This window comes from Bos indicus x Bos taurus, chromosome 7 (genome assembly GCF_003369695.1).
Source record: "Bos indicus x Bos taurus breed Angus x Brahman F1 hybrid chromosome 7, Bos_hybrid_MaternalHap_v2.0, whole genome shotgun sequence".
In the NCBI taxonomy this organism is placed as follows: Eukaryota; Metazoa; Chordata; class Mammalia; order Artiodactyla; family Bovidae; genus Bos; species Bos indicus x Bos taurus.
The window spans coordinates 103,568,734-103,590,659 of NC_040082.1; the positions used below are offsets into that span (position 1 = coordinate 103,568,734).

General features: G+C 54.9%; 1 protein-coding gene across 1 annotated transcript; it reads left to right on the forward strand.

The window, feature by feature from the left end:
* The first annotated feature begins 1,164 nt into the window (after window positions 1-1,164).
* On the forward strand, window positions 1,165-21,843 carry RAB8A (RAB8A, member RAS oncogene family). Its single transcript, XM_027548094.1, has 8 exons — window positions 1,165-1,466; window positions 6,755-6,815; window positions 9,054-9,114; window positions 13,207-13,284; window positions 15,509-15,598; window positions 16,158-16,223; window positions 17,733-17,783; window positions 20,489-21,843. The coding sequence occupies exons 1-8, from the start codon at window positions 1,343-1,345 to the stop codon at window positions 20,579-20,581; spliced, it is 624 nt and encodes a 207-aa protein (XP_027403895.1). The 5' UTR covers window positions 1,165-1,342; the 3' UTR covers window positions 20,582-21,843.
* The last annotated feature ends 83 nt before the right edge of the window (window positions 21,844-21,926 follow it).

The window sequence follows — 21,926 nt, forward strand, 5'->3', positions numbered from 1 at the left end:
CACATGCGACATGTACGTGTGTGTGTGTGTGTTAGTCGCTTAAGTCGTGTCCGACTCTGTGCAAGCCCATGGACTGTAGCCCTCCAGGCTCCTCTGTCCACGGGGATTCTCCAGGCAAGAATGCTGGAGTGGGTTGGCATTTCCTCCTCCAGGGGATCTTCCCCACCCAGCAATCGAACTCAGGTCTCCCGCATTGCAGGCAGATTCTTTACCATTTGAGCAACATAGTGCAGACAAAAAAAAGACCTCAACCTCTGAAGCTGATCCCTTTGAGTTCAAAATCCAGCCTACCTGGTTAAGACCGTGGGAAAGTCATTTAACCTATTTGGCCTCGGTTTCCTCATCATAAAATGGGGGGACGACAATAATACCTACCTCAGTGGGTTGGGGTGGGGATAAAACACTATGTAAATGCTGACAACACTGGCAGGCACAGAACCAACGCCCGTTAAGTATTCCCTATAATTCACACTGTGCTAACTCCTGAGGTTTCCGAAGCCCCCAAGGTGCGCCTCAAAGAGCTGATTGGTTTGCCGCAGGCGAGGCTCCAGGGTAAGACTTAGATAACTTCTAAACAGGTTTGTGGGCCCGTCCTGAGGAGTCCTGCGGGCCTCAGGGCGCAGCTTGGTGAATGAAGTCTGGGTATCTCTAGGTAGGTCCCCTGGCCAGCGCCGAGGTCCCTCAGCAGGTCTCAAGGGGACCTCGCTTCGACTATGACGGCGCCCCTGCTCTCCTTTGCTCTTTGGCTCCCCTGGAACGACGCACACGCCTCCACACCGCACCACCACAGCCACGCTGCCTCCCAACACTTGTCCGGGCACCAACTGAGGCTGCGCGGGTCTTGGAGCGCGGGCTCCACAGACCCCACGCGCGTGCGCCCTCTGCTGGCGCCAACGGTCTTCCCGGCGCGCGTGCGCACAAGCTCCAGACCGGCCCCTGGTTTGAGGGCGCGCGGAGCCGTTGACCAAGCTCTCGGCTTATCCCCATCCCATCGCGGGGCGGGGCCGCCCCAGAGTGGAGGGAAGAAGGCGGGGACGGGGGATGCCACGCCTCCTCCCTGTCCGTATTTGAAGTTCCTTGACGTCTCACCGCTGGCCAATCGCAGCCCGCCTTGTCCTGAGCGCCGGCCAATGAACGGCGCGTTTGGGTCGCTTCCGGCTCTGCGCCCAGTTCGCCTTTTCCCCACGTCTTCCCGAGGCGGGCGGGGTGCGGGGGCTGGCGTCGGCCGCGGTGACGCGCGTCGGGCCAGGAGCCAATCGGGGGCGGGATCCGCGCTGATGGACGGGGCTAGCGGCCAGTGGCGAGGCGCTAGCAGCACTTCCCGTCGGGGAGAGAGTGTAATATGGCGAAGACCTACGATTACCTGTTCAAGCTGCTGCTGATCGGGGACTCGGGGGTGGGGAAGACCTGTGTCCTGTTCCGCTTCTCCGAGGACGCCTTCAACTCCACTTTCATCTCCACCATAGGTAGCGGGGCTGGGGAGCGGCCGGGGGCGCGAGAGGCCCGGGCCGGGCGCGCCCCTGAGGAGCTGGGGCTGAGGGAGCGGCCGGGCGGGATGGACCAGGGATCTCAGAGGATCAAAGGGAGGCAGAGGGTTAAAGAGCAGTCGCCTGCATCATCGTTTGGGGGTTCCCCGGACATGGGAGGGAGTGGGGACCAGGTGCCCATTTTGCAGATGGGAAGACTGAGGCCCCAACCCTCAGCCTGCTCAGAGAGTATATGTCCTGGTTGAGGTCTTGGCCCCCGTCGTCTTGTTCGGTCTTTGCAGCAGCCCTTGAAGAAGTTTTTGGTTTCCTCGTCTTACTAATTGGAAACAGGCATGGAGAATAGGGACAGCGACAAGTGACATCTGATCTTATTACGCATTTACTGTGTGCCAGGCTCTTTATGGTGCATTATCACACTTCCGAATGCTCTGAATTAGGTGCTGTTATTAGTTCATTTCACAGATGAGGAATTTGAGGCTCACAGAGGATACTAGACTTGCCTGTGGTCACACCATCTACAGGTGGCAAGGATGGTATTTGTTCCCAGATATGTATGAAAATCCCATGGATGGAGGAGCCTGATAGGCTACAGTCCATGGGGTTGCAAAGAGTCAGACAGGACTGAGCGGCTTCACTTTCACTTTATGTCTGAACCCAGAAATTAAGGCTCAGCCATCCCAGAGAGATGTGAGCACACACCCCCAGGACAAGCACAGCTGATCCATCTCAAAGCCAGGACTCCAACCCAGACATCTCTTCTTTCCTCTGGAATATTCAGGGGTTGCATCCCTCTCCCTGACCTGTTTCCCCCGTGGATGAATTTCTTCTAGAAGGAATGGTAAGAGGGAGTCCAGAGACTTTCCCTGCCCGTGCCCAGCCTTCCATCCCACTCGAGGGTGACAGAAATGGCGATTGATAGCTGTCTGCTCTGGGACCTGTCATCTCGAGGCGGATGCCAGATAAAAGCTTCAGTGAGAAACCAAAATCAGCCGCTGCCACTGACAGCCCTGACTTCCCTATCGCTCGGCCCAGGACACTGGTTGTCACTTTGCAGAACTGCCCTTGCCTGCAGGGGCCAGCCCACATTGTGGTGGAACAGAGTTGTTGCTTCTCAGTTCTGACATCCATGAAAGTGGGGCTGACTTCTCCCCACCCCACAAAAATGACCGTTGTCCGTATGAAAGGGCTTGACCTGAAAGTAACATCCATTAAGCTGATAGCCTGTAAACTATGCAGCCTTGCTGTGGAGTGGGGAACTGGGAGAAAGATCACTAAGCCCAGGAGTTGGGGAAAAAACCTAGGAAATGGGCTTTGCTTTGCCCCTGTGTGCCTTATCTCCCTAATCCCCATAGTGCGCTGCCAATTCCATCTTTGCCTTCTTCCAGAGCTGCACTTTGCAAGACACTTAGCTGCCAAATGGAAAGAGAATGGGACTGGCAGTCATTATTCTGATGTCCAGGTGCTGTTTGCCCTTGAACGAGCACTTCACCTCTCCGAGCCCTGTTTATTCAGTTTGGGAGTGGTGTTTTCTGTTTTGGCCAGTGCCTGGATGGTGGAGGATCAGAGCTGTACAATGAACAGGGGGCTTTCTCCACTATCGGTGGCCATCTAGAGGAAGCACAGTGTCTCCTACCGTGACAGCATCCTTCCCCAGACACAGGTCCTTCTGATTTCCTCCCCTTCACTAACACCAAGGTCAAACTTTGGGGTTTTACCTTTGCACCCCCACCAATCAGGAAGTGATATTCACTCCTGGTAGACTGTGGCTCGCTCTCAGTCCAGACCTCAGTTTCCCAGAGTCAGAACCTTCCTGGTGAGAATTTGGAGGTTGAGTTTTTTGTTTGGTTCTTAATTCTTGACAGGAAAACCCAGTCTAGTCTCTGAGGAGGCCAGCCTCCACTTATAGGTGAGGATGTAACTTGGGCAAGGTCATCTAAGGCAGTGGGCGTGGCACTTAAACCCAGGATCCCGCCCCCCGACCTCAGGATCCTCATTACATGTGTAGCCTTCCTGCTGGCCTCTGTTTTCTAGGAAATTTTAATTCCCTGTGACCTTGAAGGTATGGCCTCATAACTCTTAGGCCTTGTAAAGTTTACACTTCCTAATAAAACTTGGTGTGTTAGTAAAACCCAAGAGGCAGATAGAGTGGTGCTTTGGGTTCTGTTGATTGGGCAGTGCTTCTTGATTTCATACATTCCCATGTATGTGGGCTTTCCTGGTGGCTCAGAAAGTAAAGAATCTGCCTTCAATGCAGGAAACCTGGGTTTGATCCCTGGATGGGGAAGGTCCTCTGGAGAAGGGAATGGCAACCCACTCCGGTATTCTTGCCTGGAGAATCCCGTGAACACAGGAGCCTGGAGGTCGCAAAGAATTGGACACAACTGAGTAACACACACACACACATGTATAACAGGAGCAGAGGATGTTTTAGGAAGACTTTTAGAATGCTTTAAGAAGCCACTTGCATGTGGCTTAGTCCTGAAATACAGCCTAATGCATAGAGGCGATTGGCACTGGGCATGCCTCTGTATTTTCTTTATAGATTGGGGATTAAGTGGCTGTTCATTTTCTGCCCAGGTTACATTTTGCCAAAGCCTGCTCTCATAAGCTCCATCGATCATTTGTGGTGTGAACTTGGACCCGTGGCTCCTGGAGTTAGCTCTCCCCAGCCTGGCTCAAGCCCTGGCTTCTCCTTAGAGTCCCATTCATTCATTCCTTCAGGGAGGCGGATGATATACGTGTAAGTGCTTGCTAAACCACGCAGCACCACGTAGATCTATTGCTCTTCCTTTTTTTTTTACGCAGCCATCTTTTCCCCAGTGCCTGCTGCACACCAGGCATCAGGCTCAGTGTAGGAGCTGGAGGGGTGACTTGGATGGATCAGGAGGAAGCGGAACTGTTAACTAACTAGGCCTGCAGTCAAAGTTTGTGTGCAGGACTAAGTGATCAGCTTCTAGCAAATACATACTCAACCCCTGCTGCACTTGGTCACTGGAAATGCAATCATAAATAAAGAACACCTGCCCTCCTGGAGCTTATGTTCTGAAGGCCAGTACTCAGATGCAGGCTTACATTCCCTCTCGTCCACAGGACAGCTCCTAAGGCAGGCAAGGATGGAATTAGCATTCCCCTGCAGGGTTCTGGGCTTCCCAGGTGGCTCAGTGGTTGAAGAATGCACCTGCCAATGCAGGAGACGCAAGAGACCAGCTTCAGTCCCCAGATCAGGAAGATCCCCTGGAGGAGGAAATAGTAATTCGCTCCTGTATTCTTGCCTGGAGAATCCCTAAGAGGTATTCTAGCGGGCTATAGTCCGTGGGGTCGGAAAGAGTCCAACCGCAACTGAACATCTGAGCACACACACGTGAACCCTAGGTTCTAAGGGTCAAGCCAGGCCTCAGTCTCAAAGGTTGACAGGTGGAGATTAAATATATAGATATAGATATAGATATAGATTGATTGATTTGGGTGTACCAGGGCTTAATTGTGGCGTGTGAACTCTTAGTTGCTGTGTGTGGGATCTTGTTCCCTGACCAGAGATCCAGCCTGGGTCCCCTGCATTGGGAGTGCAGTCTCAGCCACAGGATACCAGGGAAGTCCCCACAGGTAGAGGTTCAGAACAAACTCCTAGGGGCAGGGACTGGACTTAGCTGTTACTCCTCCACACAGGCCATTCAGATCATCACATTTTGCTCCTAGCGTCATGGAGTGAATAAACAATGTCAGGGGTAATACATGAAGAAGATGAAGCAGGTTGGAGGGGAGAGGATGGTTAGGAAGGCTCCCCGAGGAGGTGACTGGAACAGAGACCTGAGTGAAGGGAGAGGGGAGCCAGGTGGCCATGAAATGAAAGAACATTCCAGGAGGGGAAAGAGCAAACCTAAAAGCCTTGAGGCTGAAACATGCTTGGGCGATGTGGCCAGAGAGGAGGCTGAGAGCCATGGGTTCTGAGGGGGCCAGGTTAGCGCACTTGGGCAACTGTTTTCACTTTATCTTGGGACCAAGGAGTCAGTGGGAAGCCACTGAAAGGTGTTGGGGGAAATTTTTAAACAATCTTATTATGGGAAGTTCCCTGGTGGCCTGGTGGTTAGGATCCCAGGCTTTCATTGCTGTGGCTCATTTCAGTCCCTGGTCGGGAAACTGAGATCCTGCACGTCGTATGGCATGGCCAAAAAAAAAAAAAAAAAAAAACGTTTTATTGACATATAATTCAACTCACCCATTTAAAGTGTATAAGTCAGTGGCTTCAGACCCATTTACAGAGTTGTACAGCCATCATCACAGTCAATTTGAGAACATTTTCATTATGACAGAAAGACAGCCTACACCCCTCAGCAACCAATAGTCTCCTTTCTGTCACTCTGGATTTGCCGTTTCTGGATGTTTCATGACTGGGATTATATACTATGTGACCTTTCCTGTCCGGCTTCTCTCACTCAGTGTCATATTTCCAGAGTGCATCTGCGTAGCAGCATGTGTCAGGGCTCCATTCCTTTTTATGGCTGAGTAATATTCCTCTGTGGGGACGGACTGTGTTTTGTTTATCCACTCGCGTGCTGGTGAACACTGGAAGGTTTGGAGCCGAGGTTAGCTCAGTGACATGGTTGAGTGTGTGTTTTGGAAGCTCGGGAGGGGATTGAGGGAACAGTGGTGGGAGAGCCTGGAGGGCAGTTAAGAAGGCTGAGAGGTCGCCCTGATGCTGGGGAAAGGGGCCTGGGGCCAGAGGGTGGGAGAGAAGGAGGGCAGGGTCAGGAAGGCTTCTTGGGAGGGGGTCTTTCAGCAGGTTTTGTCAGGCTAACAGGCAGGCAGGTGGGGACCACTCACAGAGAAGGACCTACACGTGTAAATGCCAGCCCTCCATCTGCATCAGGCACATCTCAGGCCCAGCGCCCTTGTGCTTGGAGGGCCAGGTACGGGTGGCGGGAAGTGGGAGGCTCTGGCACCCATTCCATGAGGCCGCCGACCAGGGAAGGGAAGAGAGCAAGGCTTCGGCACCTGAGCTGCCTGGGTTTGCCCGCCAGCCCTGCGCCTCGCCAGCTTCCTTCTGTGCAGCTCCATTCTGTCCTCTGAGCCTCAGCCTCCCCTTCTGTGAGAGGAGAAAGTTCACCAGGCACCTCCAGATTTGTTTGAGGAGTTTAGAGATCCTGCCTGCCCAAGCGCCAGCAGGTGCCCCCGAGACTGTGACTGCACAGGTTGGCAGCACCCACCGCAGATGCAGCTTGGGAGAGAGGCTAACAGTGATGTGCCTTTTTTCTTTTCTTTTCTTTCAGGAATTGACTTTAAAATTAGGACCATAGAGCTCGATGGCAAGAGAATTAAGCTACAGATATGGTAAGCATTGTGGCCTTCATCAGCCCCTCTGCCAGCAAGTGCTTTGAGCTAGAAGCCCCTGGTTCCATGCCCCGCACCACCCGACCATGGCCCTCATCTCTTTGTGCCTAGCCCAAACACTTTGGGCTTTCTTCAGAAGCCACAGGTGAAGGGACTTCCCTGGTGGTCCAGTGGTTAAGACTCTGCACTTCCACTGCACGGGGCATGGGTTCGATCCCTGATCAGACTAAGATCCCACATACCCAGAAACGTGAATGTTAGTCGCTCAGTCGTGTCTGACTCTTTGCGACCCCATGGACTACAGCCCATGAGGCTTCTCTGTCCATGGAAGTCTCCAGGCAAGAATACTGGAGTGCGTTGCCATTCCCTTCTCCAGGGGATCTTCCCTACCCAGGGTTGAACCCAGGTCTCCTGCATTGCAGGCAGATTCTTTACCATCTGAGTCACTAGGGAAGCCCCATATCCCCAGCTATATGGCCAGAAAAGGAAAGGAGGAGCCGACAGAAGCCCCAGGAACGGTGCTTTGCTGGTTGATGGGGCTTAGAGTCAGTGTCCACCCGCTCTGAGGACATAGCCACCAGACCCAGCTCACATGTGGGCACACACTGCGCCTCAGAGCAGCCTGCTCCCCTTGAGCTCTCAGAGAACCCTCGTGGCGGCAGTGAAGGCCGCCAAAATAGCAGGATACGTCTGCCCGGCCTCTCCATGAGCCCATCAGCTTGATGAAGGAGGCCTGACATCACTTCCTCTTTTCTCTCCTGGGGACACCCAGGCCTCTCTTCCTAACATGCAGACCTGAAACCCCAGAACCAAAAATGAGCTGAGGCCAGGCCCAACAGTGAGATCTGTGTCTGTTCGGCTCACCAGGGACTGACTTCCTGTGCTCCATAAAATCAGAATTTGTGAGTCCCCATCACAGATTGTGGTCTGTAGGCTACCGGCCTTGGAAAGGCTGGGCTCAGGTGGTCAGATGTAGGAGAGCCTCAGCCTGCAGCCCCGTCACTCGCAGGGGAAACACAAACCCTGAACCACACAGAGAGAGGTCACGTTGGGGAGGGTAACTCAGTCCTTCCAATCCAGGCACATGCCTGTGTGTGGGATGGGGGCTGTGAGATGGGCTGCGGAGCCCCCTCCCTGCAGCTCATCTCCCCAGCTCAAGTCTCAGATGCTGAGCGCTGCCCCATCTGCCTGGCGGGTCCCCTCAACTTCAGGGGTCTCCACCTCTGAGCCCAACTTCAGAATTGAATTCTGTTTGTGGCCTAACTGATCCTCCTGAGCTCGGGAGGCAGCCGGTCTCTAGCCGCCTCGTAAGTTACAGGCCATTCAGGTTCCTCTATTTTACAACATGTTGGCTCCCTGGCAGCCTCAGTGCCCAAGTTCAAAGGGACACTGCACCAGCAAGGAGGAGTTGTGCTTTCTTTTCCTCCCCTCCTCCTGCTTCTGCTCTTAGCAATCACAGTGGGGTTAATGACTGTCTTAAAACTCTTCTAGAACAGTCGTAAAATCATAACTGATCATAACCGCTAACGTCACCTGCTATTGGCGGCCAAAAGTCAACATGGCCCCAAATCAGGTGTGTCTGTCTGGTCCGGACATGCCGAGCCCTGAGCAGAGGGTGGTGCAGGGTCACAGGAGGAGCCCTGGGCCCAGAGACAAAAGCTGTGGTCTTGTCCTGGCTCTGCCACCGGCCATTTGTCGCCTTCAAACAGGATAATGAATACCCTCCGTGCCAGGAGCTGGCTGGGCAGGGGCATATCTGACCCAGGTGTCGCCACCGTACCCACAAGGAAGGCCTTTCCCCCGGGGTCTCCACCAAGATGGTGAGCATGGAGCTGCTTCCTGAGCTTCTCGGGGCTCCTCTAACTCAGCCTACCAAGGAGGGCTGTGTCCCCCTGCCACCTGACCAGCCCCTTCCACACACCTGGCCCCAGATTTTCAGATAATACCATCCAACCTTGGCTCTTCTGGGGCCCATAAACCCTGGGGGAAATCCCCAGGAAGACAGGGTATGGAAGAGGAGTCATTCTGCCATATCCCTGGCCAGGAGACGTCAGACAGCTGCCCTGGCCGTGGTTTCTTTCTCTAATGATGGGGGGCAGTGCCCCACAGCAGAGTAATGAATCAGGAGCTGATGGCCCATGAGAAAGCTGGCTGTCCGTCCTGGGTAAATGCCCCTCATTCTCACTGTGATGATTGTTCTGCATCACTGCTAATATCCCTTCTCCTTCTCATCGTTAGGGACACAGCTGGTCAGGAACGGTTTCGGACGATCACAACGGCCTACTACAGGGGTGCAATGGTATGTATTGGTTTGCGTGGGGTTTGAGGCTTTTTTTTTTTCAAGTCAAGTGAACATCTCGTCCTTAGACACTGATACCTGAAGTTTCTGAAGAGCCCATGGTCTGGCTTCTCAGGGGTCCTTGGTTCCAGGTTAGTTTTAGGAAAAGGCTCTGTGCCCCACCTCCACCCCCTTGTCCATGCATCCCCTTCCAGCTCCAGAGACAATGCAGGGTTCAAGGAAACCTAATTCCCCAGGAATGAAGGAAGACACAGGAAGCCGGTTCTTCCAGGTAAGGTCAGGTAAATCAGAGCTGGCATGCCCCAACGCTGAGGAGCGCTCACGTGGCCCACGTCAGTCTCTGTGGAATTTGCTACCGAAAACTTGAAGATCTTCCAGGAGCCGACTCGCTCTGGGTTGTTGTCTGTTATATCTGCTTCCTGGGCCTGAGGCGGAATGAGGCGACTGGGGACACTCACTCTTCATCCATCAGATATTTTCACCAAGCACCTTCTCTAGGCCAGGCCCAAATCAGATGCAGAGAGCAACCTGGCCTGGGCCAGGGTCCTGTCCTCAGGATCTCCAAGCAGGTCCTGCACCTGTGAGGAGTGTATACAAAGCAGGGTGCCCAGGGGCTGCGGGGAGTGGGAGGAAGGTTCACAAGACCTACTCAGCCACCTGGGTTGCTCTCTGAGCACGTTCGCCTTCCTTGGGAAGTGGTACAGAGAACAGGAGTGTCCCAGGCAGTTGTGAGCATAGATGGCCAGTTCCCCGTTTCCAGCTCCAGCTTTGCCCCATCAATCAGCTGCTTAGACCTGTTTCCTCCACTAGGCCGAAAGCTCCAGGAGGGCTGGGCTGCCTCTGGGTCCCCGGCACATGCCCGATACCTGGGACCAAACTGAGGGTGCTAGGAGCTTGGGAATTGCTGGCAGACAGCAGCAATGAATAGAAGCATTAAGTATTTAGAGCATCCCACACAGCATCTGAACATAATAGAAACTCAATCATGTGGGTTGCAACCTTAGTGCTCCTCATTAAAATTAATTTACTAATTTTCCCCTCACCTTGCTGTGCTCTGGTACAGCAGAGGTCTTGGGGCACTTGGGTCCTGGGGGAGCTTTTGCTGTGTGGCCTCAGGCAGACCCTGTCCCTCTCTGGGCTGAAATAATACCCCCACCCACCAGCCACTTACCCCATTCGCCAGACCCTTCTCTGCAGCTGGCAGGGGGCCTAGGTCTTGACCATAAATCCCTGAGTGTAGGTGCCATGATCGTCCCCATTTTACAGATGAGGAGCCTGAGGCTTGGCACCATTTCAGGCCCTGCTTAAATTCACACAGAAGATAAATGTCTGGGCCGGTAGTGAGGGGCTCTTCCCAGCCCTCGTGTCCTCAGCGAGCTCCCGAGAAGGCAGGACTGAGCCATCTGTGAGACCCTGTCCAGCCCCAAGATGACTGTGTCCTCCCAGACCTACGCTAACTCATACGGAAGCTGCCAGCTGGTGTGGCCATTTGAATCTAAATCTGTTAACGTTGGCAACCCAGGCCCTCAGTCGCACCTGCCACACTTCCGGTGCCCCAGAGCCTTGTACAGCCAGGGGTGACCATAAAGGATGGGGCGGGGAGCATTGCCACCGCTGCAGCCCGTCATCACCTTTCCTTTGTCCTTGTGGCACTAGACCCGTGGGTCCGAAGTTTGGGGAGCATCGGACATCCGGTGTCCAGTTGTAAGCTTGCAGTCAGGTCTGGGGAGCTGTGCCCTAACAGGCCAGGAAGAAGCTCACTGGAGCCTTGAGGGGAGCTTCAGGGAGGCCCAGAGATAGAGTGATCCTGTGTTTTTGGTTTCCCTGGTGACTTAGCGGTAAAGATTCCACCTGCCAATGTAGGAGACGCAGGTTCGAGCCCTGGGTCGGGACGATCCCCTGGAGAAGGAAGTGGCAACCCACTTCTTACACAGAAGACTTTTACCTTCTGTAGGAATGTAAAGAGGTCTTCTTGCCTGGAAAATCCCATGGACATAGGAGCCTGGTGGGTTACAGTCCATGTGGTCGCAAAGAGTTGCACATGACTGAGCAACAACAGATGTTTTCCAGGGACTCCTGTGCCTTCCTGATAGAGTTGTATTCATTAACCACCCGCCCCCCCCAAGCCCCTACAGGTAAAAATCTGGGACCTGATTCCAAGGCGCCAACCCAGCAGTGGTGGCTGCAGAATCCTAGGCCATCAGAGGGGCCAGTCCCTGAATAAAGGGGCAGAAAGGCCTCCCAAGCCTGTGGTGTTTCTTGCCCCATGGGTAGAGGCCCCAGTGATGCTCGATTCAGTGTCCACCTGCCGGAGTCATCTTCTCACGCTCCCCTTGGCTGGAGCGTGGCGCACATCACAGCCACTAAAAGCTCCTCCAAGTCTTCCTGTCCGCAGTCTCCGTTTAGCCTCTGCAAGAGACCACTGAACGAGGGTTCCCAGGTGGCATTTTTGAGAAGTCGTGGCTGTGGCGGGCTATACGGCCACTTACATAGCCTCACAGTCACAACGGGGACTGGGAATTGCAGTGGCTTGCTTGCCCTCTCTGTGGTTTTGTCACAGCCTCGCCCTGTGGTTATCTGCCCAGGACACATGGCCCGCGTTCTTACTCTGCAAATTCAGGCGGCCTTAGAGACATCTTGGCCAGCACCAGAGCTTGTGAACAGAGGGTTTAGGCCCCTGGAGCAGGTTGTGCTTGTTTAGTTACTAAGTCGTGTCTGACTCTTTGCAACCCCATGGGCTGTAGCCCACCAGGCTCCTCAGTCCATTGGATTCTCCAGGCAGGAATACTGGAGTGGGTTGCCATTTCCTTCTCTGGGGGATATTCCTGGCCCAGGGATCAAACCCACGTCCCCTGCATTGCGTCGCAGGCAGGTTCTCTACCACTGACCCCCACCCAGGGAACCATGTAACGTGATGGAATGGAGTGGGCCTGGCCTCGGCAGGACAGCTGGGGCCATGTGCCTCGGAACCCAGGGGCTGAGCCTCACGGGGCCGGAGATCCTGTTGCAGGCTGGCTCACCACGTGCCCTGTGGGGATGTCCAGGGCGGCAGGGGGCCTGTCACAGGGTGGCCGTGAGCACTGCTGGATCCTGTGGAGGGTCCAAGGCGGTTCCTGTCATCAGCTGCATTAGAGCCGGGTTGGAATCATAAAGGTCACTTCTCTCTGTACTTCAGTTTTCTCTTTTATCAAGTAGGGTATTTGTCCTTCTTGGCGATGGCAGATTGTAGGCTCAAGCGAAGGCGGGTTCACTTTGCAGCTGTTTCAGAACCCATGGACCATCTCCCAGTTGCTCACACGTTGGTTACAGAACCACAGAGGCCTCAGCGTTGTCTGCCCCAGGGCTTAAAGCCAGCCCAGTAACGGTGGGGTTGCTGGAAGGCACATGGGCATCAGGGTTTGTCCCCCTAGGCTTAGACTCCAGTTGGGTCCTTTACTTTCTCATGTGTCCAGAGAGAGGGACCTAGCCCCCCTCCCCCCGCTCCCACTTGCAGCCTCAGGGTCCCCGTTCTCACAGTGGGGACAGTGGGGCACCCGACCCAAGCCTGTGGGTCTCAGGGAGACTCTATTACAGTGCCCAGCTCATGGTGGGCACCAGATGAGGGGTGATGCTGGGATAAACAGAGGAGGCGGCCCTGGCTGAGTCTAGGAGAAGGCTCGGCAGGGTGCGTGCAGGGTGAGTGGGTGTGGAAGAGGCCGAGCATCGCCAAGGGTGGCAAGAGGGGGGGCACAGTGGGCATCAGGACCACGGAGCACAGTCTGTAGAGCAGGGGCTGCAGGAGGCAAGGTTGGGAGGCCAGCCACTGGGACCTCGCTGGCTGCCAAGGCATGCGAGCTTGTGTTTTTCCTGCCTGCAGGGCTCCTCTGTAAGCATGAGGGTCGTAGTGTCTGGGCTTCTGAGGAAGGGTCACATTGGTGGCCAAGGAACAGGACTAGAGCCTGCGCCACCAGGGGGAGGCTGGTGCCTGAGCCCAGCAGAAGGAAGGGTCCGGGAGGGTGTCCTGTCGGGTCCCTGCTGCCCGCCTCCTGGGTCCTCCCTCCGAGAGAGCTTGCAGCTTGTCCAGAGCCTGTGTGTCTGTCTCCCCCTGCTCAGGGCATCATGCTGGTCTACGACATCACCAACGAGAAGTCCTTTGATAACATCCGGAACTGGATTCGGAACATTGAAGAGGTAAGTCTCCAGGAGCGCCCTGGTTTACCCATGAGATCCCTGAGCACAGAGGCACCTCGAAGTAACTCACTAGGAACAAAGAGGGACGGGAATCCACACAGTCGACCCCAGAAACCACCCAAGTGTGGCTTCGTCACAGAGCAGCCCCGAGAGCCCGTTCCGCCAGCCGGGCTGTCTGGTTTGGGCAGCCCCAGATCAAGGAAGAAGGATACCCAGGCCCCGTGAGCACTCTGCTTTCTAGAGAAGGAAAGGTCTCGAAGTGGCGTGACCTTTGTACCTGGAGGGTGTGGTGAGGGCATGTCAGGCCAGACTTTGAGCTGCCACGGAGCGGGCTGTGAGCTGAGAGGAGGGACCCATGCTCAGGCCGACCGTGCTGGCCCCGCAGCAGCCCGTGGGAGGAGACCTTGAGCCCCAAGGGAAGAGAACCCCAGGCCCCCCTTCCTGCCCCACTGGTCCCAAAACCAGTGTGGTCATCTTCCTGCTCTCCAAAGAGCTTGCCCTCACCCCAAAGCCTCCCCCAATGACAAACTTGTGGCTTTTGATGACTCACCGGGTGAGGCTTCCGATCTGAGAATTTCATGCACCTGTGAAGCCAGGGCTGAAGGTCCCAGCACGGTCGGCACCTGTGGACAGGTGCTCTGGGCTGAGGACCCCGTGTGTGCTGGCAGGCAGGGGCTGCAGCCTCTGGAAGCTCTCCATTCTGGCCAGTAGGCAAGAGCCTTCCAGTTAGTTGGACGTTTGGGAGCAGCAGAGGGCGTTTTTCTGAGGCCAGATCTGAGCTACAGCAAGAAGAACCTTTTCATTTTTTAAAAAAGTGTATTTACTTATTTACCTAAAGCAATAACGTTAAACCGTTCTGTGCTCGAACGAAAAAACACACACACTTTTTGAAAAAAGAACTGTATTTTTGAGAACAGAAAGGTTCTGTTTTCTTTAGTCACCTTTGACCCACTTTTTAAAGGTAAGAAACATTATCACTTCATTTATAACACCAAAATGGAGACCCAGGGTCAGAGTGGTGAAAAGCGACACTGTCAGTGGTGGCAGAGCTGAGGTTCAGACCCTCCTCTGTTTTTCTGATGTCTCTGATTTAAAGTGAGTAACCATGAAGTCAGCCCACTCTTTTTTTCCCTCCTTGAGAAACTAGATAGGCTTGATCGTGGGTCTGGATAACTTTCCATTTCCTGTACTTTAGGGACCTTTTGAAATCCTCCTGTAATAGTTTGCACGCTGGTGTATCTCTAAGGGCCTCTCATGGCCTAATCCTTCAGGAAGTGAGGCCCACTGTGGATTGTAGAGGAGAGATGGAACAAGGAACCATTGTCAGGCGTGAAGTGAAAGTGAAAGTCACTCAGTCATATCTGACTCTTTGCGACACCATGGACTGTAGCCTGCCAGGCTCTTCTGTCCATGGAATTCTCCAGGCCAGAATTCTGGAGTGAGTAGCCATTCCCTTCTCCAGGGGATCTTCCCAGCCCAGGAATTGAACCCAGGTCTCCCACTTTGCAGGTGGATTCTTTACAGTCTGAGCTATCAGGGAAGCCCAAGAACACTGGAATGGGTAGCCTATCCCTTCTCCAGCGGATCTTCCCAACCCAGGAATTGAACTGGGGTCTCCTGCTTTACATACAAATTATTTACCAGCTGAGCTACCAGGGAAGCCCTTTCAGGCATGAGTGCAGAGTTAAGGAAACACCCTTAAGGCAGAGCACCCAGGGCTGGTGACTGCCAAGGGCTAGGACCACCCCGGGCACAGCCTGTGTCTGGAGCCCAAAACAAGGGGAGCTGGAGCCAGGCAGACAGTCCTAGGACAGCAGCTGACGCCTCTAGCAGGGGAGCCAGGGAAGGAGAGAGGCAAGCAGGGGTCAGGACCTGGTCGCTTGCCTCCCATAGGAGGTCACTTGCCTCCCATAGGCCAGACACCGCCAGGAGTCCAAGGACAAGCACGGTAACCTGGTTGATGCAGCCCATAGAGAAGGCGTCCTTGGCCGCCAGAAAGCGTGCGCTTGGTCGGGGTGGCAGGCAGAACCCTGTGCTCGGCCCTGGCACTGGCTCTCAGACACGGGACAGGCCCCTCGCCCTCTCTGAGCTGCAGCCTGCCCTGTGTTTGGGGCGTGTCCAGCCGTCCGGGCCACGCCACTCTGGCCTTGGACACGGGTTGGCAGTGGGCCTACAGTCCAGTCTGCCTCACCCCTCCCCTCCCCCACCTGCCCCTCCTCCCCAGCACGCCTCTGCAGACGTCGAAAAGATGATCCTTGGGAACAAGTGCGACGTGAATGACAAGAGACAAGTTTCCAAGGAACGGGGAGAAAAGGTGGGTGTGGTGACCAGTGTGGGCCTGGCACTGCCAGATGCTGTGGGGCAGAGGGACCTCAGGGTCTAGAGTTTCCTGCACGGAGGCCAGCCCTGCCCTGCCCCAGATGGGCCCCCTGATGGGGTTGGGGGGCAGGCTTTAGAAGGGGAGAATCCCTCACCATCTTTATGAACGAAGGTGACCCACCCTCCCGGGATGCTAGGCTTCGCTAAGGCACACAGTGGAGTCGGATGTCAGTGGGCATGTGCCGTGGGAAGGGAAGGTGGGACGCACGTGCCTAGCCAGGCTTCACCTAAAGATTGAAAGCAGCGAGGGCTTCCTGGCGTGCCCTGCTGCCCCCACCCCACATCGCGTGAGTCCCCGTGAGGCCGGAGGGGCAGAGGACAGAGCCACGGTTTGAGCCAGGCCCCGCAACCCTCCTGCCAGGGACGCTCACCACTTGCTCTCCGCCGTCCCCAGCTGGAGGGCGTAGGCCCCCCTCACTGTTACCCACTTACGTGCTGTTTGGGGGTCAAAGCCCAGCGGCTGATGTTCACATGTGTGTCTCCCTCCCTCCCAGCTGGCCCTGGACTATGGAATCAAGTTCATGGAGACAAGCGCAAAGGCCAACATCAACGTGGAGAACGTGAGTCCCAGGCTCGCAGCACCAGCCCCTTTGGGCCGAGGTTCAGATAGTACCCTCCAAGGAGGCTCTGTCTCGGGGACCGGCCACAGGCTCCCGCGGCCTCTAGACTGATGACCGAGAGGTTCTCCTTGAGCAGCAGCACGTGCCAGGCCCCTTGCAAGGCCCAAGCAGTCTGGGGAAATCGCCCCCTTGTTCTGACACCAGCAGGGGCTGGTCCCAGCTGGGTACCTGGGACAGGATCTCACTGGCTCTCGGGCCACGCTCGGGGAGCAGGCGCGGTTTTGTGGGTGGGGGGACCGAGGCGCAGAGAGTGCTCCAGCGACCGGCGCCCAGCCCCGCCTCCGGGTGCGTGCTTTCATTCACAGCGCCCGCCCATCCAGAGCAGGGGCCCTGCCAAGACTTGGCCAAGGCAGGCCTTCCTCTCTGCTCCACCAGCCCTGTAGCTCCCCTGCCTTCTGCTGCATTTTACCACTTCTGAGATCTTTCCAGAATGGATCTTCCACGCCACTCCCGACCTCAGCCACCTACAAGAGGCACAGAAGGCCGTCCCCAGCTGGCCCAGCCAATGTGTGTCGCCCATGACTCAGGCCTCACCCACCTCTCTCTGTCCCTGGCCCCCTGGGCGGTGCCCTCCTCCAAGCCTTCTGTGGTCCCGTCCCCCTTCCCTTTCCCATTAGGGACAAGCCTATGCAGCCCCTCCCCCAGGAGGCCTGTGCCATCCCCCAGGCCCTTAGGCCCACCACTTTGGGGATCCCCAGCACCCCGAGACCCTCTCCACAGCAGAACTTGACCACATCAACGAGTCTTCGGTGAGACTCTGCCTCTCCCCAGACCAGGAGCCCCTCAACAGCACATGCTAAGGCTGATTCGTCCCTGTATTAGGCCTGGGGCAGGGCTGGTGCCAGAGTGGGGTTTGGAAGTGTTGCCCAGATGAGGGAAGGGAGGAAATAAATGGTCAGGAGACTGGGACCAGCAGCAGCCTAGGGCCAGGTCAGCTCGAGCCTTCACCCATCCTGGGAAGATGAACCTTTGACCCTACCTACCAGGCCTTTCAGGGCAGCAACCCAGAATGAAGCTTGTTTGGCCAGGGAGCCAGCCACTTGTCTTTATGCCCTGCCTCTGACTGTTAGAAGCAGGGCAGAGCAGGCAGACAGAGCACAGGGGTCGAGGACGAGAGCTCAAGGAGTCAATGAGCCACTGGCTGCCTTGGGACAAGTCACGTGGCCCCCTCCAAGCCTCAGTTTCCTGTCTCACCAGTCAAGGGTGATCCCACCTCCCAGGATCATTGGCTCAGGGGAAGTGGTGGTCTGGGTGAGGGGGGTATCCCTGCAGTGACAGGAGATAGATGGGGATGGACAGGTGAGCCCCATGCCTGGGTCTCTGCCCTAACACTGTTACACGCACTGGCTCCACCGTTGAGCCACACGCATTGCGTGGCAGAGGCCAGGAGCCAGCCAGCCCCCATCTGCCTCCCACCCCCAGGGTGCTAACTGTGTGCTTACTCCACAGGCATTTTACACTCTCGCCAGAGACATCAAAGCAAAAATGGATAAAAAATTGGTGAGTGGGTGTCCCTGTTGGAACGGGCCAGCATCGCCACCAGTGGTGTGATGCGTCCCTGGGCCCGGCCCTGCTTCTGAGGGCTGCACCTAGTAGGGCATCGCTAGGAAGGGGGGCGAGTTAGCAGGTGGGGTGGGGCATCCACCCTGAGCTTGCTCATCAGCTTCATGTTTTTTTCACGAATGGCATAGTTGTTTTTGTTGTTTTTAATTTATTTATTGTATCATTTATTTGGCTGCACTGGTCTTGGTTGCAGAGTTGGGGGCTGGCTTCTCTTGTTGTGGGTCACGGGCTCTAGGCTCGAGGGCTTCAGTAGTTGCAACGAGCGGGCTCGGTAGTGGTGCACGGGCTTAGTTGCTCCACAGCATGTGGCATCTTCCCAGATGGGAGATCGAAGCCGTGTCCCCTGCTTTGGCGGGCGGATTCGTATCACTGTGCCACGAGGGAAGTCTGTCATAAGCTTCATCTTTCCTCTGGCCGAGAGCTACTCAGTAGCACCCACTGCTCACTAAGCCCACCAGCTGGCTGGGGACACACGGCCCTTTCCTCCCCTCTCAGGAGCCAAGCATGCAGGAAGATGGAGGGCCTCCTGCAGAAAAACCCGCCAGGCAGGCTTAGAACCACAGTCTACCCAGTAGCAAGGCCCCCAAGCAAGGCTTGTGTCTTGACAGCTGCTGGTTTTCCATCCTGACAAGTCTGGCAAGTTGATAGGCTTTTTCCTTCCAGCCTCAGTCTGCAAATTGTGGCAACCTTCGGTGCATCCCAGGGCTCTGAGGCTTCTACGAGGTTCTGCCTGAGTCCTTCCCCATGCACCCTTTGATTCATCTCCAGCTTGTTGGTTTACCACACGAGCAGTTTCATGGTCCCAAAGCGTCACTCATGCTTTCTTGGTGGGGTCTGAATGCTGAACTGTGTTTTGGGCATGTTCAGCACCTACATGCTGTCGTGAGTCTTGCTCCAGGGCCTCTGTTTCAGGAACCATTCTTTTCCTGCCGAGTAATGCTTCCTATTGTCTGATACAAAAGCTTGAAGCACTCTCTTTATGACCCATTCTACATCTGGTCATTAATTCTAAGATGCTCTGAATTGAATTGCAGGGCACATGATCGATAGAGTAGCAGCTCTTTAGCCAAAACAGCAAACAGTCTATGTAAGCCAACGTACTTTTAGAAAAATTTTCTTACGGTTGTAATTTTCTTAGAATGCTTTTCTCTTCAATATAACGGTAAAATTTTGATTCTTAAGCATCGTTCTGACTCACTTGGGCCCACTGGGAGTTACACTGGCCATCATGACAACGCTTTATGCTTTTCTTTTTTTATTTTATTGTACGATTATTATTTTTTATTTCGGCTGTGCTGGATCTTTGTTGTGGCACGTGGGTTTTTTCTCTAATTTCAGCGCGTAGGCTTCTCTTACGAAGCGTGAGCTCTGGAGTGCACAGGCTTAGTTGTCCCATGGCATGTGGGATCTTAATTCCCTTACCAGGGATCAAACCCACGTTCCCTGCGTTGGAAGGTGGATTCTTAAGCGCTGGCCCACCAGGAACGTCCCTGCCTGTGCTTTTCATCCAGGCCTGTTGGTTGCCTCCTTCCAAGGCATAGATTATGAGATGCTGATGCTCAGTGATAATCTGTGTAATTTCTTTTTTTTTTTTAACTGAGTTGCAAATCACCAACAGTTAAACTCTGTCCAGTTCTTACTACCTTTGTTTATGTTCAGAGTGGCAGTCCCGGATCATTTCCTGTCGGTCTTTTTATTTATTAATGTAATTGACATGGGACATTGTATAAGTTGGGCATTGTTATAACATTCAACAGTTACTGTCGAATAAATTCAGATTTTACCTGAGAGCTGGAAGATGAGAAGAAATTAGCCAAAGAAACAGCACCTGTACCCTTCCAAACATGTCAGAAAAAACAGGATTTCAGATGTCGGGGCTGGCAGGGCCAGATCAGAGGCTTCAGATGCTGGGCAGCAGCACTGATGGGTTTAGAAGGGCTCGAGTTTAGGGTGCGCCTCACCTGCAGCAGGGTGGAGGGCGGACCGTGGGGAGAGGTGGGAGCCGGAGCCTTGGCACAGGGACAGGGAGGCCAGAGGGTGTGAGTGGCAGCGGGACCTGGGACGCAGCACCTCCACATCCCAAGAGGCAGAGCCTTTCGCTGCCCCTCGGCTGCCTCACTGATAGGAGATGGAAAGGAGGGAAGGATGGGTGACTGGAAAGAAGGAAATAGGGGAGAAGAGCGTGAGATGGGTGAATCAGTGGTTGGAAAGATGTTGGAGAGGGTGGATGGGTAGATGAATGAGTGATTGAAGGAATACACAGTTAGAAGGAGCGATGGATGGCTAGTAGATGAAAAGCAGATCTAAGGGGGTTTGAAATTTGAGTTGTCAGTTGGAGGGGACAGCTGGAAGGATTGATGGATGATAAAAGGGGATGGTTGGGATGGTTGGTTGGAAGGAGATGGATGGATGATTGGATGGAAGGGGATGGATGGAAAGAAGGAAGAGGGTATATGGATGATGGATGGGAGGGAGTGGGTGGTTGGATGGAAGGGGATGGATGGATGGTTGGATGGAAGGAAGGAAGGAGACGGGTGGACAGTTGGTTGGAAGGTGACAGATGGATACATTGGCTGGTTGATTGAGGGATGTAGAGCTCATGTTACTTGGCTGTAACCCCAGAAAACCCTTTGTGATTTCAGGAAGGCAACAGCCCCCAGGGGAGCAACCAAGGAGTCAAAATCACCCCGGACCAGCAGAAGAGGAGCAGCTTCTTCCGATGTGTTCTTCTGTGAGGAGTGCCGCCTTACTCTGAGCCTCGCTCGGCCCAGCTGACTGTGCCTGTCCTGAGTGAGCCCCTCACTCAGCCGGGGCCCTCCCCCCTCCAGCACCCCCAGCCGCACCGCGGCCACTGGGCCCACGGCCACCAGAACACAATCGAGAAATCGTTTATTTTAGCAACTGCTCTTTTTCAACTCTGGAGATGGAATGAGTGAAAAGAACTTGCTGTCTTTCCTGCGACGTCCACTGAATGGGTCCACACAGTGTAACTAGAGAGAGAGATGGAGTCGCGGCGTGGCCGTCAGCAGCAGCCCATGCGGCAGGCCACCACCTCTGGGCCTCGAGAGCCAGAGCCCCACTGGGAAGCCCGCCCACCATCCACGTCCCCCTGCGGCAGAAGCGAGGCCCCCAGAGGCTGGCGACCGCTCCCGGAGCGCTCGGCTCCACACGCTGAGCACGATGAGCCACGTCAGGCCGGGAAGCACCCGCCCTGCACATCCGACGCCCGCTGTCAGCTCTTCTCTCAGTTTCTGGACAAGTGACAGAAACCATTATCCCCGGCCCCGCCCTGTTCCCCCCATCCCATCTCATTTTAACTGTCAAACCAAAGGGAAGCACAAATTAAGGAAATCCTGAGGAAAGAAGCATGGCGTGGCCTTTCCTGTTTACAGCCAGGTTTGGTCCCCTGATCCAGCCGGGCCTTGCACTCGGCTGGTAGGTCTCTCCCGCAGCCCCCCTGAGCGCTGAGGGGTCACGTGCGTGCCTCGGGGGCCCCACTCAAGCACCGTCTCCACTCAGCCCGCCCTCCGCCAGGGCGCCCGCTCCTCCTCCTCCTCCTCCTCCTCCCCGTCGTCTCCAAATTGAACGTTCTTGCTAGAGATTTTTATTTTTCCAGATCTGTAGTGTCAGGAGGTGATTCCGTCTTTGATTTACAATGGCAGGCCCAGGTGATCTATCGGGAACACACGCACACCCTTCCCGCCCCGAGAGCTCGGGGTGGCCTGCAGGGCCTGGCTGTAGAGCAGTCTGGGTGGGTTTTCAACTGCCGTCATCGCCAACTGCTGTTTCAACAGCTCTTAAGTTCCTGGAGAGACGGCAGTCAGGACCAGGTCGCCAGGTCAGAGGGGTGTCACCAGGGAGCCTTTCTCTTTCTTTTTTGAATTAAAACCAACATACCAGCAATAGTCTGCTCTCCCCTGGAAATCTCTTTAACCTGCTCTGTTTACGTCGATAAATGCACTTACAGAAAACAAATTAAAGCTCATTTCAAAGCTAACGGATCTTTATGTCCGCATTTTCCGTGTAGGTACACGGATGTGGCCAGACTTGGGTTCACAGGATGCCTGCTATTTAAAATGC

What these genes read in the sequence shown, in the direction of transcription:
- RAB8A (XM_027548094.1), top strand. Translation starts at nt 1,343, where the DNA reads ATGGCGAAGACCTACGATTACCTGTTCAAGCTGCTGCTGATCGGGGAC. An exon ending in CCTACTACAGGGGTGCAATG is followed by an intron (nt 9,115 to 13,206) that starts GTATGTATTGGT and finishes CCCCCTGCTCAG; the next exon opens with GGCATCATGCTGGTCTACGA. An exon ending in CAAAAATGGATAAAAAATTG is followed by an intron (nt 17,784 to 20,488) that starts GTGAGTGGGTGT and finishes TTGTGATTTCAG; the next exon opens with GAAGGCAACAGCCCCCAGGG.